Below are 18,037 nucleotides of genomic sequence, written 5' to 3' on the forward strand. Positions count from 1 at the left end.
CCAATTATGGAAATTATCCTAATGACTTTGTGGATGAGTCATTCTACTCAGAAGATTAATTCAAGAGTTTGGTCCATAAATGACTTTTTTTAAGCACACTTTCCGAATGGATTGGCCAAATCAGGGTTTGGAGAAATATATGCAGCTAAGTTTTTTTCTGTCATTTTCCAAATTATGGGATTTTCCTTGCTTTCTTGTAATATTTGATATGAAATCACTAACCATACATCATACTGTATCAGCAAGGTAGCAGTTGCATAAATAATAAATAAAAAATTAAAATTTTCAAATATTTCCAGATATAGATGAGTGCAGCGAATCCGCTGCCTGTGGTGACCATGCAGTGTGTGAAAATGTGGATGGTGGGTATAATTGCTCCTGCAAGGAAGGTTATAAGACATCCACGGGAAAATCACAGTTCATACCTAATGATGGCACTTACTGCCAAGGTAAGTTACATGATTAAATTTTATGTATAATTGAAGAACTATATAAAATATAATACTACACTGCAGTCAAGTATACAAAGGACTACATCTTCTAAAAAATGTGCCAGTATTCTTTTATTGTCTATAAAATGATTTAAGGAAAGTTACTGTTTTATTTAATGGAAGAGGTAGACCATATGTTTTATGTAGTTAACATACTTTATTCCTTGGAGTAACTACGGTCTTCCTTTTTCCATAAAATATTGTGTATTTTAATGCATAAAAATAAATAACAAATAAAAATAAATAAGGAAAAATAAATGAATAAAATGAAAATAAATAAATAGGTGTTAACAAACAAAAAATAAAATAAAACTCAAATGTTAAAAATATGTTTTTAATATTTAAATAAGGGAGTAAAATTATTGGAATCAATATAATCATCTTAGGAAAAAATATTTTTAAAAACTTACTATATAATCTATTTTCTTTTTCTACAGAAAATGTCAGTGCAGACTGCCATCTGGATAATGCCTGTATTGCTGCAAATATTGATAGAACGCTAACAAAAGTAAGTTAGATTAAGAATTTATTGGGGGCTCCTGGGTGGCTCAGTGATTGAGCATCTGCCTTCGGCTTAGGTTGTGATTCCAGGGTCTGGGATCAAGTCCCACACTGAGCTCCTGGCAGGGAGCCTGCTTCTCCCTCTGCCTATGTTTCTGCCTCTCCCTCTGTGTCTCTCATGAATAAATAAATAAAATCTTTTTTAAAAAAGAATTTATTATATTTTGACATATTGGTTTCCATTAAAATCCTTCCTAAGTCACATTTTAAGTAGAATTACAACCAGCTGATCGTCATGTAGAATTAAAACATATAGAGATTTAAGTAGTTTGAGTCACAAAAATGATTAATTTGAAAATCCCCAAAGTGTTGAAGAAGACTGAGATATTTAACATATATTACTTATTCACTATTTAGTATACTGAAAATTTTGTTTTCAACATATAATGAAAATTGATGAATAAAATAGTAAAAACACACTTTGACCCCAGACCCATTCCCACATTCTAAGAAAACATAATGAATGCAACTAGATTTTGTACTTCAAAGGAAATATTTTAAAGAATAAATAAAGTAGGATGTTCACAAAATTATCATCATGTGATTGGAAATGTGACCCTCAACATGACTAACAGTCAGCTAAAAGCAAATTACCAATATGTCACATTGTAAAGAATTTTCTCTGGTTGATTAAAATCTAATTCAAAAAAAGTTATAGTATCTTATAACTCTTAAAAGCTAATTTTTAAAAGTTATTAATGCAAACGTGTTGTTTCTTTTCTAAAGTAACTTCTATGCTTTTTATTTGCTAAGCTTTTGTAAATAATTCCAAGTTTCAGTGCTACATGAATGACATGGTTTAGGTATAATCTGATAATTTATTAATACATAGCACACAAAACCAAGCTTAGAATAAATTTAGCATACAACCTTTATTCCTGAAAAGATCCAGTAGTACTCTAAATTGGTTTCTTTTTTTCTGGGCTCATTTGTGTACAGATGAGACACATAAAAGAACCTGTGGCTTTGCTACAAGAAGTCTATAGAAATTCCGTGAAAGATCTTTCGCCGGTGGATATAATTACATACATAGAAATATTAGCTGAGTCATCCCCATTACTGGGTGACATGAATAGCACTAATTTAGCCAAGGACATCCTTTCTAATTCAACTCTTACTGTAAGTATGTTGAGCTAATTTAACTCAATATAACAGAGCTTTAAACTTTTCCTTACATCTGTGATTCATGGAAGTTTCCAATGTTTTTAAAAGACACTCTATTTTTTTTCAACAGGAATTTATAAAAACTGTGAATAATTTTGTCCAAAAGGACACATTTATAGCCTGGGACAAATTATCTATGAATCATAGAAGAACTCATCTCACAAAACTGATGCATGCTGCTGAACAGACTACCTTAAGAATATCTCAGAACTTCCAAAAGACCACTCAGTTCGATACCAATTCAAGTGATATAGGTAAGAAGCCAAGGTCAATTTCAAAACAATACCATTTGCCAAAGAAGCCATTCTCAAAATGGAAAGTGCTTGAAATGCTGCTAATTCAATCATCAGCTGTTTCCTCAATGCAGAAATGAATGGCAATGCACATTACAAGAGTAATATGAATGAAAGATGAGTAAAAACGTTGAAACATAAGCATTGCCTCTTTCCTACCATCTTCACCTTGTATTCCTGAACCATCTAGCATTTAAATGCTTCAGAGTACATCACTCCTTTGTCATGAATTAGTCATCTCATGACTTGTTAGCATCTACCTTGACCAAAGATGTTCTAGACAGATTTTCTGGTATGAAGCAATCAACATGGCAAACTAGGATGTTTCCTGCTTCGTGCAATCTCATATTTAGAATATATAGAATCTTGAATCAAATTGAAGATGCCTATAAAGTTGCTCTGAGGAAGCAAAGTACATTGTTTGATGATCATTGCGTACATCTTAAATGCTTTATTGTGTGGGTGACATCTTGCTATGCAGCAGTAAGTATGCATGAATCTCTGTCTTGTGTCATGATTTACCACTTACTCAAAATTAAAGTAGCAAGCATTATGACTAATATATAGAATACCTGCGTTTCTGTGATATTCTTGAGTAAAAAAGGTGAACTACTCCAGGTAAGGAAATTATCACTCGAGAATTTAATTCAATCACTCTCCATATAGTAAATTTTATTATAGATACCATCCTCTAAGATATTATGGTTGCTTTTCTTTGATTTAGTAGTTATAATTTATAGCTCCCTCATGCACATATGTGTTTTGTCCTTTATATAATCCAATGATTAAATTAAATCCCAAGTGTTATAGTCAAATCCAAAAAGTTCAACCTTGAATCAGATTTTCAAGATACAATGTTTAAGCATGTTCAGAATATGTTCATTCTACCTGCCAAAAAATGTTGAAACACAGTAATGATGGATAAAATAAAATAATGGTGGATAAAACATTGTCCCCAATTAAGCCAACACATTGATTAAACTAACCTCAGAGAATTTATGATTTTCATGGTTTCATTTCAGCACTCAAAACTTTCTTTTTTGATTCAAATCACATCAAACATACTCATCCCTATATGAATGTGGATGGAGATTACATAAGGATATTTCCAAAGAGAAAACCTCCATATGATTCATATGGTAAGACTTTGATAGTCTTTATTCAATATGTTAGTAATTTGCAATAAATACCTTTCATACTTTTGATTATATCATATGTACACATAATATGTGGTTTCCTATAGAAAATATTTGGTTTATATACAGAAATTCTGCATTTGTACTCAGGATTCTCAATCTGATGTTGATGAGAATTTTAGCAAACAATGTCTATATTCTTCTTGTCTTATGCTTCGTCTCTGAAGCTATCTGATATTTTTGAGATTCTAATGAAAAATATAAAGGAGCTGTGATTCTATTCCTTCTTTTGCAGCAATCAAAGGTGCTACAATTTGCATAGGATTCTTTTACTATATCTTCTTCAGTAATCTTTCATATTCCTCACTGGGAAGCTGAATTTGAAATTGGGTGAGGAAGACAATGTTCCCAAAGACAGAAAGGTAGTGTTCAGGCTTGGATTTCCTTTCCACTTGCCATTTCTTAGTTCTTGTACAGTAAACTACTCAACTAAATGCAGGGTTTCTTGGGAAATGGAATCCGAGAATGCCAGTACTAGGCAACTTGATGATTACCTACCTTAATTTCTTCATTTTATGGATAATGGAATGAAGACTCAATGAAATTGATGGATTTGTTTCCATGCACATCAACAAATGATACAGAGCCAATACTAGAAGGGAAGAAGTTGAAGAAATCAACCCTGACCAGCTTTTCCTTGTCACCTAATCAAAGGCAAGCAAGCAGCTATTTTAGCCATTTACCTGCTCTCTTAGTGCAGTGCACATAGAAAAAAATTTCTGCCAACAGAAGAATTGTTATCATTCTCATATAGGTTAAAGTATATTACCTAAGCTAAATATGAATTATAATAGCTTCTCCAAGAATATGTGAGTGGCCATAAATGTAAGCAAAAAATATATATAATAACACAGTATGGTCTCTTTTATAGATGTCATTTCATAAATGGATGTGTTGTCTTTTTTCAATATTCTGCACATTCATTCTCAGAAAAATATCCTTTAAAAAAATTGTACAACACTAATGTGGGTTTTTCCCCAATCCATTGATATTATCTAATCTCTTCATTTTTTCTTGTCATTTTTATACAACAATAAGAAACAGATGGCCACAAAACAAAGAAAAAATAACTAAGCCATACTACCATTGAACCCAAGGATCTTACCCTACTACATCATATTCTAACTAACCAAGCACACATATAATATTTGGGAACAAATCCAAAGACTGTGTTAAACTGTTGAAATTTCAAAGAGAATTTGAGTAGTATTTAGAAGTTGAGAATAAAGTCATTGAAAATACTTATACTGACAGATGATGAAATCATCCTGGAATTAATTTCTCAAAGAGATCCTCTCTGAATATATGATAGCCTTGTTACAATTGAAGATCATGCTTGACACTTAACAGAAACCATAAATATCAGCTCTTAAGAAAACACAGGGAGAAAATTTTATTTCCTTAAGTTTGTATCTTAAAAATAAGGGCAATTCTAACAAACTGATAAAACCTGCTTTATAATGTCTACATGTGATTATTCATTTAGTGATAAAAATCCATTAATAAAACACAGGCTTCAAGTTAAAATCTGTATAGTGGCATTAGTAGGAAAATCAAGGAAGTCCATGGAGGAACAGGTGAATTTTAAATCTTTTTTTTTATATAGGCTGAATTTTAGTCTCTGTCATTAATGAATAAACCCCTCATTTACTGAATGAAGGTACTACCAGAAAGAGAGTTAAAAGCTAGATCAGGCTGAGAAATCATGGGAATTAGAAGAGGTTCAAATGATGAGAATAGACAAATACCAAAACAATACTCCAAATGAAGGTATGAAGGGATTTTGGAGCATTCTGTGAAGCACGAATCCCATTTTACCCAAAGTCAAAAATGTGATGTTAAATATTTTGAGAAAAGATGGGAGTGATTAATAGATTTTAAAGGCCCATCTTATCTTTTGGGGGCTTCATTTGATTTTGGACCATCTCCTACAGCAGCTTCTGAGAAGTCACTGTGACATGAACGGGTTCATCCACTGGACTGAGTCAAAGATCTGTCCTTTCAGATCCTGCTGCAGGCCCTGGTCTGTCCACTGCAAAGGCCGGGCTAGTTGTTATTATGGGGAGTCCTCATAGAGTCTGTAGCTCAGCTACATTAGACTAACTTCTCAACTTCCTTTCTTTTTCTGGTGTAAGTTTTCTTAAGCTGGCAGTTGAGAAAAATTCTCTTATATATGTAGATTTCAGGAACCTCTTTGGATGTTTCTTGTGATACCTTTTTAGATAAGATAGAAAATATGAATCATGTGGCAATTTCTAGTTCACATAACCATAGCGATATCCAAAACTATTACTTATTAGTGTGACGTGGTGATGTAGAAGGACTCAGATTTGTCTCACACTTCTTTGTTTTGGATTTTTTTTTTCTTTTATTAACTTTGTTTCAGACTTTATTCCCAGACTTCTTCAGCTTAATTAGCTGCAAAGAACAAATTGTGTCAAAGCAAACACTGCAAAGAGTTGCAGTGTCCAAAGGAGCTTGAGCTTAAAAATATTAGAGATCTAGATTTTATCCGATCCGTGAACAGAGTTTTAAAAAGTCATCATAATACACAGTAGCAGCTCCCAGTAACTTCTTCCAAGTTTTATCTTCCTCCGAAGTTGACTTGATTCTGTTTGCTTCATCCTTGGAAATTTCATCAAAATTCTCCCCACATTCTGGAACTTCATCATCATCCTCTTCTCCAGTAGCAAGTGGTGCTTCTCCATCCACAGATTGTGTGGCCAGAGCTTCAACCAGTCTTCCTAAAACTAGTCAGACTGTCTGCACCAAGTTGGTTGAACATACTGGGTAGCATTTCTGTCAGCAGCTTTGTCTCAGCCTGGCCTGTGATGGCCAAAGTGTTTGTTTCCAGGGACCCCTGCCCTTCAAGGGGGCATCACTGTTCCTTAGTGTGTGAACGTACTTCTTCAATACTAGAGATACAGCTTACTCCCAACTTCTTTAAGGAGAACTGGAGTTTTTGTGTGGTCTGTTGCCATTCTGGGGACCACTCTCTTCTCTTGACCAGCAGTTTCTCTCCCACCAGTGCAGACCTGTGCAGTTTGCTGGGTTTCTCCTGGTTCATGGTAGTTTCTTTCACCTTGCTGGAGCCCAAGTGAGACTAGGGTTGGTGCTCAGGGGGTCTGAGCAGACCAGCTATTAGGAGCACACACGCAGTAACACAAGATGACCGTTAGGGGGCACAGATTTGTGTGTGTGTGTGTTTTTTTATTTTAAAATCTTTTTTTTTTAATTTATTTTTGTTTTTTTTTAATTTTTATTTATTTATGATAGTCACACACACAGAGAGAGAGAGAGAGAGGCAGAGACATAGGCAGAGGGAGAAGCAGGCTCCATGCACTGGGAGCCCAACGTGGGATTCGATCCCGGGTCTCCAGGATCGTGCCCTGGGCCAAAGGCAGGCGCCAAACCACTGCGCCACCCAGGAATCCCAGATTTGTGTTTTTTTATGATACACTCAACATTTATATTTACCATTTTGATTAATTTATGCCCATCACATTATTCTGGTGTGTGCCACAAATTTGAGGGAACAAATATAAAAGAGTTCTTTGTAAGTTGTCCCAATAACCTAAAGCAAGTGTCTACTACTTATAATAATGTGTCTACTTTAAAAATATGACAAGAATCATATTAATATAGCACCTTAAATTTTACAGAAGACTCATGTATTATTTGATTTGGTCTCCACCTCAGCCAAGTGAGTAGCTAGAGTGAGTATCACTATTATCATTTTATAAGTGAAGAAGCTGAAGTTCAAAGCACTTTGTCCATAGCCACACATGGAGGAGCAATGACTGAAGCTGCAACTTTCGATCCCAAGAGTAAATTCTATATGCAAAGTTGTAAATTTTGTGTCCATAATTCTGTATAACAGAGAAGGTGTATGATCTAAGTGGTGAGAGGAATTTTAAAAAGACAATAGATCTAGATTTTGAGTTGTTCACATACTTAACATCAGTAATAATAAGCTGCTTCCAAAACCAAGACAATTTGAGATCCATTAATACAGGTGTAATGTCTAGGCTAAGGGAAAAATAGTCACACGATAATCTGTATTGAACAGGTTGCATTTCTAGTATTGGGTTATTTGCTGATTTACTGCATTTGGAGTGTCAGGGGCACAGATAAATAGCTGTCTTGGCAAGGCAATAAATTTCCTACCTGGAAACTGCATAACTATATATGTCATCAATATTAACTAGGAAACATTTCACTGCACATGAGGTGGAACTCAGTGGCATCTGACAACTTGTTTAATTCTCAACTTCCTTAATAACTCCAAGGCCATGATAATTTTCTTCCAATATCTTTCTAATCCCTATATTTGCATAGCAAAGTAGTAACTCCAAATTATTTTCCTTTAAGTGAATATATTTCACAGCTTGGTTCTTAGGAGTTGCATATACACTTATCTAGGACTGTTTTTCTCCTAAATATAGCTTGTGCGAAGGGGATGCTATCGTCCTTGATCATTGTCAGAGTCTTGGGGGTCAGGGCATATGTCTTAATAGGATTTGATTATACAGACATGGACTTTTTATGATCCACATTTTAGTGTCTAGGTATTCGTATGATTACCTTAGAGAAAAAAAATTTGTCTGCTAAATGTTTACGTTTCTTTTGAGAGTTTAAATATATTTTTGTTTTATAAGGATTTCATTAAATAGGGGCACCTGGGTGGCTCAGTGGTTAAGCATCTGCTTTTGGCTCAGGATGAGATCCCTGGAATCCTGGGATCAAGTCCCGCATCGGACTCCCTGCAGGGAACCTGCTTCTCCCTCTGCCTATATGTCTCTGCCTCTCTCTCTCTCTCTCTCTCTCTCTCTCTCTGTGTGTGTGTGTGTGTGTGTGTGTGTGTGTGTGTGTCTCATGAATAAATAACATTTTTTAAAAAAGAATTTCACTAAATATACTTATTTGATTGATAGGCAATGTTGCAGTTGCGTTTTTATATTATAAAAGTATCGGTCCCTTATTTTCATCGTCTGACAAATCCGTATTGGAACCTCAAAGTGATGATAATTCTGAAGAAGAAGAAAGAGTCATTTCTTCAGTGATTTCAGTCTCAATTAGCTCGAACCCACGCACATTGTATGAACTTGAAAAAATAACATTTACATTAAGTCACATAAAGGTAAGCTGTTTTTCTGGTGACTCTATGTTATGAGTGTGAAACATTTGGTGAAGTGAACGTTTTTTATTGTGTCACTTTAATTATGTGTGAATTCTTGAGTTTAAAAATTAAAAGGGTAAAGTAATTTCAACTAATTTTTCTATAAAGGATTTTTGTACTTTCAGTGCTCTGTAATCTTTCTAATAAATATCAAGGAATTTTACACGTTTGATTTTCTGAAATTAAGCTATATTTTAATTTTATTTTTAATTACATTGTTCATTTTGGAAGTCTCCGTACCTTTTAGGAATGAGTTATAAAAATGTATCAGAGCCAAAGAGATAGATGTCATTTGTGCAATGGCAGAGTTGTTTGATTAATAATTGCCATTTAAAATAATATTTGCAGGGATTTAAATGTTGATTAAAATAAAATTACAGAGAAGTTTACAATATATCATAAAGAAATTAGCTGAGACCATTTTATTCCTTTATTATTATTCCAAACCTTTTTCAAGCTCATATGTAATTAAAACTCATCATAATCAACATTAGAAAGAACTAAGTATTCAGTTCATTCAGTTATGAGTGAAGAAACTAAAGATCATAAATTATTTGCTGGTTTGTTTTTTTTTTACAGTTGATGGTTTCTTGGATTTTCAATAGAATTTGAGTCCTGGTACATGATTAAAAGTACCTCTGATGCTCCATTTGGAGACCCTTGAAGCTGGACAATTGGATTTGCATGTTTATGGGAGAAAGAGGGGACTAATATGCCTACACACAACACAAACGTGTCACTACAAATACAGACACCTAATGTACAGAGAAACTAAATGTAGAGAAGATAGAAGAAAATAGTAGCCCAAACCTAAACATCGGTAGGCATTATGTTCAGTGTAGGAGAGGGTGTGAAATGTTTTAAGAATGGAAACGAAACCTAGATACTTTCAGATGCTAACTGCCCTTTTGATGCTAGAATCAAAACATTGTTCTTTCACATGCTCTGATGGTTTTTCTTCAGTTTTTACTAGCGGAATGTTTTGGCAGCTGAAGAGATGCCATGGACAACCAACTTCACCAATCTCTGACCCAATCACAAAACAAAACACAACACACATTTAAGTAAAAATTCTTCACCAAAACTCATGGGAAAACTTGATTATCCTTAATCTTCCTTTCTGTTCCAATCTTTTTCCCATTCGAATTAATGACCACCATGAAATTTTATCACTTTATTTGATGACACACCTACCTAATTCATGGTTTCCCTCTCTCTGAGAACAAAATTTGGATCCCATTGTTTTCCTAAAAAAAAAAAAAAAAGAAGTTATCTCATATATACCACCTTCAGTTTCCTGATTCCCTGATAATTTATTTGCAATTTCACCAATTAGTATATACTTCTCCATTACTTCAAAGTAATATTAAAAGCAGTTGTCAGAATATTATGTTATGATTACTTAATATAAATATGTGATAAAGAGAACTCTACTTATTAAATAACCAACCTGTCGTCTACATGATCAGACTCTATGTCTGATCTTGCCTTCAATTTGCTCTTTATCTCATTCACTGTACCCAAAATACACTGGTTTCCAGCGTTTCTGAAAGATTCTTATCTAGTCCTAACTCAACTTTTTCATTCCATCCCAAGTCTTAGGGTTTACTCTCTTTCTCTAACTTCCCTGGGGTATTTGCTTTAATATCATCTCCTAAGAAAGGCTTCCTCAGACCAACCACAACTACTTTCTTTCTTCTTTCCCTGGTTTATTTTTCTTGTTTAATCATTTCTCATCTCATGGGAATCTAAAATCAACAGTACAAATACTTATTCTTTTTCTGTTTAGTATCGTATTTTTAGTACTTGGGTCAATGACTAATAATAAATGTTTATTAAATAAAGAATGTGTGATAATTATGTGTCATGTACTATTTTAAATGATCTCATTTGATAAGAAATTCACAACTTTCGTGGCACAGGACTTGATAAAATATAGCATTATTGCAATAACCAATTCTTCCACATAATGTCAGGATTCATTTATTAGCACTGATTTTTATGCTTTACTTTCTAGGCATGGTTTTAATTATATTGCTATGCAAAATCATGTTTTAAATACGAGAGATGTGATACTATATGTATATTTTTTTCTTTTTCTTCCATCAGTAAAATGTCTCTTTTTCAGGCCACAGATAAGTATAGGAGTCAATGTGCATTTTGGAACTATTCGCCTGACACCATGAATGGCAGCTGGTCTTTGGAAGGCTGTGAGCTGATATACTCAAATGAGACCCACACATCATGCCGCTGTAACCACCTGACACATTTTGCAATTTTGATGTCTTCTGGTTCTTCCATTGTAAGGCAGTTTTCCATCATTTCATATTTATAAACCTGCTTATTTTCTTTTTTTCTCTTGTTTGCATCAGTCAAGAGAATTAATTTTTTATGTTTCTTTGGGTGCCAATATATTTAGTTAACTAATAAAACCCCAACATTATCTTTTTGGTGTTTCATTTCTTCCTTGTCTTGTATGAAATATTTTGACTAGATTTTAGGTTATTTATTGTCTAGGACTTATCTAATCTATAATAGCTAGCAGGTTGTGCATTAAATACTACCCATTGACTCTTAATTTTTAATGTTGCTTTTAAAAAAACACTTATATCTTTTAATGTATCATGGTCTTTAAGGGCCTTTGCCTTTATATTGAAAGCTTATTTTCAGCAATTATAAAGTAGTTAAAAATATTTGAAACCTTGTCTATAAGTATTAGCATATTTATAACTATTACCACGTTTTAGTAATGTAGAACTGTACAAGATTTTTAAACATGAACGATCTCTCCACAGCGGATAGGTCTAGGCTATGTATTTCCCATCAGTAATATCTTTCTTTTACACTCTACAGTTTCTTATTTTATATCTCTGTATCATAATATTCATTAAATTACAGGTTCATTTCCATGTCTACTGAGAATCCATCAAATATATAAAGTGGCCAAATAAATCTACCTAACCATAATGTCAGTCATAAAGATTTTTTTCCTGAATGTTAAGTAAGCAAAGAAGCCTCCACTCTCTATATAAGATATAAATATTCATCCAGTTAGAATAAAACCAACTTTTCCCATTTCAAAGTCTCTTAATTTTACTATTTTGATATTATATATATTCAGCATTTCTGATACCTTTCTTTAATGTGTTTTAGATGAATTGCTGCATAGAAATAGGACTTGTTATTGCCACTGATAAATCTGTTTTAATTAACCATTTTCACATTACAATAATGAATTGCCTTTTTAATATCATGAAACTGATGACGATAACATTGCTAAACCATATACTAATATATACTATGCCCAGAAAAAAAATTACTAATTACAGAACTTTTAAAGTGCTCCATGATTTATATCAGATTTCTCTGAATATTGAGCATTTGCAAAGGTACAAAATTTTTCTCATCTAAATGCACATTTGTATTTTTACATTTTATGAACATTTTGATTAATGTTTCACCAAAAAAGGAAGTTCATTATATGTTGTAGTTCCTTTGACAAGTTACTGAGTTATTCTCTTAACAGCTTTATTATTATTTTTCCTTAGGGTATTAAAGATTATAATATTCTTACAAGGATCACTCAACTAGGAATAATTATTTCACTGATTTGCCTTGCCATATGCATTTTTACCTTCTGGTTCTTCAGTGAAATTCAAAGCACCAGAACAACAATTCACAAAAATCTCTGCTGTAACCTATTCCTTGCTGAACTAGTTTTTCTTGTTGGGATCAATACAAATACTAATAAGGTATGTAGATCTCCCCTTACTGTCTGTTTTTGTTTTCTAAATTTGTACTTTCCTAAATATATGTGTGATAGAATCATGAATTATAATTAAGAGCTTAATGGGCAAATGTATGGTATACTTTGTTCCCAGGTCTTTTCTAAGTTTTCTAATGCTAATATATCTAAAACCTGCCTATCAATTCCATTAAGCATAATGTCCCTTGTTATAATGAATGAATCATTGGGACAAATGAAAACTTAGCAACAAACTGAAGAAATAACCTTTTTTTTTTTTGCTTTGTTTTTACATGGACATTAAGCAAAAGCAGAAGGGATAAAGAGAGAATTGAAAATAAAAAGTTTATCTTAACACAGGGACTGACTATAAAAGCAGTGGGTTCATCATCGGTTGAAATATGACAAATTGGCTCCACCTACTCACTGCACTTTCCTACCTATTTCCCACCATTACTGATCGAGAGTCTTACAAAAGAATTTCTATATTGTGTGAGTCTGGGTCCTTCTAGAAGCAGACATTAAAATGGGATTACACTTGCAGTAAATTTATTAGCCAAAATGGCTGAGAGATAATGGGAAGAGAGACCTAGAGAGCTATCAGACCAAGATGTGGGGCTGACCCCAAGTAAAGGAGAGAAGGAAGAAAGGACAGGTAGTAGGTGGAAGCATTTTACAACAGCAGTGTCCTTCTCAGGGAAGCTCAATGTGGTTGTCAAGGAGTCCTTTGAGGAGACCCCGAGCCAGAGTCATGTGGTAGAGGAATGTTCTGTGTAGTGGCAGCCTGTGGGAAAGATGAACACAGCAATGGTTTTCCTGGTGTAGCAGCTAGAGCTCTAGGTCAGTTGCCCTCCCTGCAGGTAGAGATTGGAGAAGTGTATGCGAAGGTCGCAAGACATTAAATTGCCTCCATATTTCCATCCCAGTTAGAAATCTTTCAAGTACTGACATTAATCCCCAGTTATCAATGTTTTCCTCTGAAGTAGATCTATTTTAAACAGTATCCCTAGTCTATGGACTTCATATCTGTTTTTTTGTTTGTTTGTTTGTTTGCTTGTTTGTTTATTTTGCAGTGGTACTCCTGACATGTGCCAATTTTACATACCACCCACCATCTTCCAATGCCTAGTTCCTCCTTCAGTTTCATCTCATTATCCTTACCCCAAAACCATTCCTTAGAGTGTTTATTTTCAATTCTATTTCACCCATCAAGTTCTTCCCATTTGCAAGCCATATTTCAATCTCACTTCCTTACTAAAGTAGTTCTCAAATTTTGATCACCAGTAATCTCTCTGTTCCCAACCTTACATAGTACTCCCCAATTGATGTTTAATATATAATCTCATCATGCTTGGATTATACTCTTTTATTAAGTACTATAATAGGTATGTAAGTGTGTATTGTGTTCTCTTTCCAGCAATAGATAGTTCTATTATTACAGGAGTGTGTAACTATACTTCTTTTACTGTTCTTATAAGCCTAACTCCAATTCTATGCAAGTAAATACTAGTAAGTTATATTTAACCAAAATCCATCTCAAATTTACCTGATAATCCTACAACTTAAAGTGATTCCATAATGGATATTTTTGTAAAATATATTATCATTTGTTTGTTTTATAATTTCAATGTTTGCCACAATAATCAAGATACTATTGTTAATCAAGGAAATCAGTTATTTTCATTCTCTGAGCATGAATAAAATTAAGGAAAGGAAAGGCATTTCCCAAACAAATCAACTTAAGTCATAACACAGTCAATAAGGTATCATGGTTTGCATGTGAGGAATCCACAACTTATCACATGATATAAATATATAAAACTGTAAGTCTCTGGACAAGAACAGTAAATTAGTTCTATGACAGGATTGCTTCACAACTGATGCTTCACACTGATGAAGCTCAGCTGGAAGCAGTACGTCTTGAAAAACTGGCACTTGACGAGGATATTTTAATGTGATCAAGCATTACATCGAGTGGCATAATTTAAGGAGAAAGTCAGGATTTTATGTTATGCTAATGTTAAAGCAAACATTGCTTACAGTTTCTTTCTTTCTTTGACTTCTAGCTCTTCTGTTCAATCATTGCTGGGCTGCTGCATTATTTCTTTTTAGCTGCCTTCGCATGGATGTGCATTGAAGGCATACACCTCTATCTCATTGTTGTGGGCGTCATCTACAACAAGGGATTTCTGCACAAGAATTTTTATATCTTTGGCTATCTCAGCCCAGCTGTGGTAGTTGGATTTTCAGCATCACTAGGATATAGATATTATGGCACCACCAAAGTGTAAGTTAAGATGATCTCATAAGTATTTGAAATGCGATTCTGAATATGCTTCATATACATCGAAAATGTTGCTTTGTGAAGTACATACAAACATATTTATAGACTTATTATTTACTTTTCAGATGTTGGCTTAGCACAGAAAACAACTTTATTTGGAGTTTTATAGGACCAGCATGTCTAATCATTCTTGTACGTATATTTAACATTGGTTGAAAATCCAAAATGTGATGATTAAAATTCTCTGCAATAGGGCATTACTCTGAGAGAAAACAATAATTTTGAGAACTTTACAGTATGTTACTTATTAATATTTTACATGTATTCATCATGATTGAGAAAAAAATATATATATACATCTTAAATTTAGAGGTATTATAATTCATCCTCCCCTCCCAGAGGAGGAGGATATATTTCTGCACCTCATATAGGAAAAGCATTTTTCACTTATCAGTGGTGTCTCAGCATACTTCAATAGTGAGAGTTTGCCAAACAGCTGATAATCTGGCATTTCAGATGTTTGTGTTATTTAATCTTTTATCAATGAGCAGTGATCTTTGAAGATTAGACTGTCATCTTTATAGTTTTATCATCCTATGTACCCTGTCATCATGAAAGTGATTTTAAACTAAATTGCAACGTCAGAGACAAGAACCCACTATTTCTCATGAGCCGACAAGTCATATATTGATAGTCCCATTTCAGTGAGGAAGAGGGCCTTTTAATTCCTATTGGAAGTGGTTTCAAACCTACAAATTTGGCAGGTGTTATATGTTCCTTTCTAAATAAAGACATTTTTAGATGTCTCAAGAGCATTTCTAAGTGCTGTAACTTTTCAAAGCCATTCTGAATATAATAGTCTGTCAGTGAATCTGGGAGGTCTGACAAGGCTCTAGAATGGAATGAATTGTCAATGGAGGAGCTGTGACGATATTTTGGACAACTTTGTCCCGTATGTTTTGACCATAAGCTAGCTATCTTTTTTGAATTGTTTTTTTCTCTCACTCTTTCCCCTTGTGTTTTTATATTTGTAAGGAAGCTGCTAAATGGAGAAAGACTTGAAATGTCAAGCAGAGCATTTTCACCAACGGTTATTTTTTAATGCTATGGGTGAAATAAATTGCATTCAGAGGCTATATTTCTTAATCATCACAGAAAATTGCTTATAATTCTCCCAATGAATCTAGTAATATAAAAAGAAATCATTGGCTAGATTTCAGCTACAGCAATTTCAGAGTTAGTTCATTACAATGCCAAAATTTTTAACCCCCATGAGAATACAGACCGAATGTTGTCCCTTTCACATACTTTCATGTATTGCCCTGACAGGAGTATTTTGTGTAAACACACTTTCTATGTATTCTGATTTTACTGATTCCATCTCTACAGAATGGACCATCTCTTATTATTTTGTACAAGCCAAACATTCTTTGGATCAGTAATTCTTATAATTAAGATGAAAAGTAGTGGGCTAGAAATTGTAGTGAAAACAAGAAAAATAGGAGTATTTTTCTCTTAAGTAAGAAATGGAAAGTGTTCCCTGAAATGGTTTTTTATTTTTGCTTATGTAAGGGAAAAATATAACTTTGGATTATCTTACAGTAAAGTCCACAGACTTTCGATGGGCTTATCTAAAAATGAGTCCTGCAAACTTTCTTAGAAGCCTAAATGAATAACGTCACACTGTCCTAGTCTGGAATTAATGAACCAATTTATCTTCCATAGTTTCAGTATGATAATCATTCCATTTAACCTGAGGGTCAGTCTACTTAAGAAATGGATGAGGCACCTCAGTTTTACTCTAAAACTGAATAATGTTTATCTTTTTTAGTATCTTTAAAGGCAGCAGAAATTCCTTAATTACTGAATTGAAGTGAATTCATTTATTCTAGTTATTCTTGGTTTTCTGGGCTAATAGTGGCTAATCACTATTATTGTTGCCATTGTGATTATTTGTTGTTGTTATTATTCAGCTCTATGTTGTTGTTCCATTGTTCTAATGTTACTATTTATCTGTATGACACAGTGTTGAGACCCATCCTGTTGTCCCAGAATAGTATGCATCTTTAGTTCAGAAATGGTGGGCACCAAACATTTGAAAAAGATCCACTAACAGTTTGAGTCTGACACTTCCCACAGTGTGATAAAGAGACAGTAGGACCAGCCGTAGCCCAATAAGAGGACTATAGATGGGTGCTCCAGAGATTGTGGTTTAGAATTAGGAGTCCTTGACCTTTGGAGGAGTGCAAAAGCTTTTCTTTTTGCTGCCAGTGGAAAAAAAAAAAAGGCAGATACTCCTCTATCTTTTTGAAGACAAGATGTGGACAAGTACTCTGAAGGTTTGTAGAGAATGGGATCAGAAATGTATAGAAAGAGTAAAATCGCATTCTGGTTGCAGATCGAATGCCAGTCTGACTTGATTTTCTTGCCTCCTCAATATATAAGAGCTGAGTATAATGAGCCAATTTTTATGAGAGCTTGACATACGTCCCCTGACTTTTGGGCCAAATCTGAATATAGAAACTAGACTTGTTTTTGTTTGGAGTTTCCCGCAAGCTGCAGGCTTACTGGAGTATTTTTTGACAACAGGGAAGGAAAGGATTATTGTATAGCATGCCTAGGAATAAAATAATGAAGGAACATATAAGACTCTAGCTATTCTATAAACACAGGAAAGTTAGGGAAGTGGACATAAGTTGTAGGGTTGCCCAGAAGGTTGCCAGGTCAAAGGGAAATTATACACAACCGAAAGAATGGGTTGAATAAAGGAGAGGTTAAATGGTGACTTGACGGTCATTCTCTGAAGAATAGAAGGAGCCAAGATGGAAAGGAAATTCTATAAACACTAAGAAAATCATACATACCATCTAAGTGGAGGCCACCACATAAGCCAAGATTGCTACCAATAGTAAGAACCAAACTAAACCAAAGTGATATCAGGAAGCTCCATCAGCAAGAGGTAATCGGGTCCTTCCAGCCTCCAACAGCAGAGGAGTTGAGCTTTATCAATGAAGGGACAGTACCTGAGAACCGACTATGCTGCCCACACTCGTCTCCATCAATCTACTGAATTGAAAATGATTATCCCAGGGCACCCGAGGGGCTTAGTCAGTTAAGTGTCCAA

General features: G+C 34.1%; 1 protein-coding gene across 1 annotated transcript in view; it reads left to right on the forward strand.

Annotated features, from left to right (window-relative positions):
• ADGRL4 (adhesion G protein-coupled receptor L4) overlaps positions 1–18,037 on the forward strand; it is a 110,794-nt gene that overhangs the window by 68,048 nt on the left and 24,709 nt on the right. Inside the window, exons 4-13 of the mRNA XM_041748817.1 lie at positions 300–449; positions 929–999; positions 1,992–2,171; positions 2,287–2,470; positions 3,532–3,648; positions 8,640–8,845; positions 11,013–11,186; positions 12,433–12,636; positions 14,696–14,916; positions 15,039–15,105. Coding sequence (XP_041604751.1) covers positions 300–449; positions 929–999; positions 1,992–2,171; positions 2,287–2,470; positions 3,532–3,648; positions 8,640–8,845; positions 11,013–11,186; positions 12,433–12,636; positions 14,696–14,916; positions 15,039–15,105 — 1,574 coding nt within the window. The remainder of the gene's footprint in view (positions 1–299; positions 450–928; positions 1,000–1,991; positions 2,172–2,286; positions 2,471–3,531; positions 3,649–8,639; positions 8,846–11,012; positions 11,187–12,432; positions 12,637–14,695; positions 14,917–15,038; positions 15,106–18,037) is intronic.

Source organism: Vulpes lagopus, chromosome 3 (genome assembly GCF_018345385.1).
Source record: "Vulpes lagopus strain Blue_001 chromosome 3, ASM1834538v1, whole genome shotgun sequence".
NCBI lineage: Eukaryota > Metazoa > Chordata > Mammalia > Carnivora > Canidae > Vulpes > Vulpes lagopus.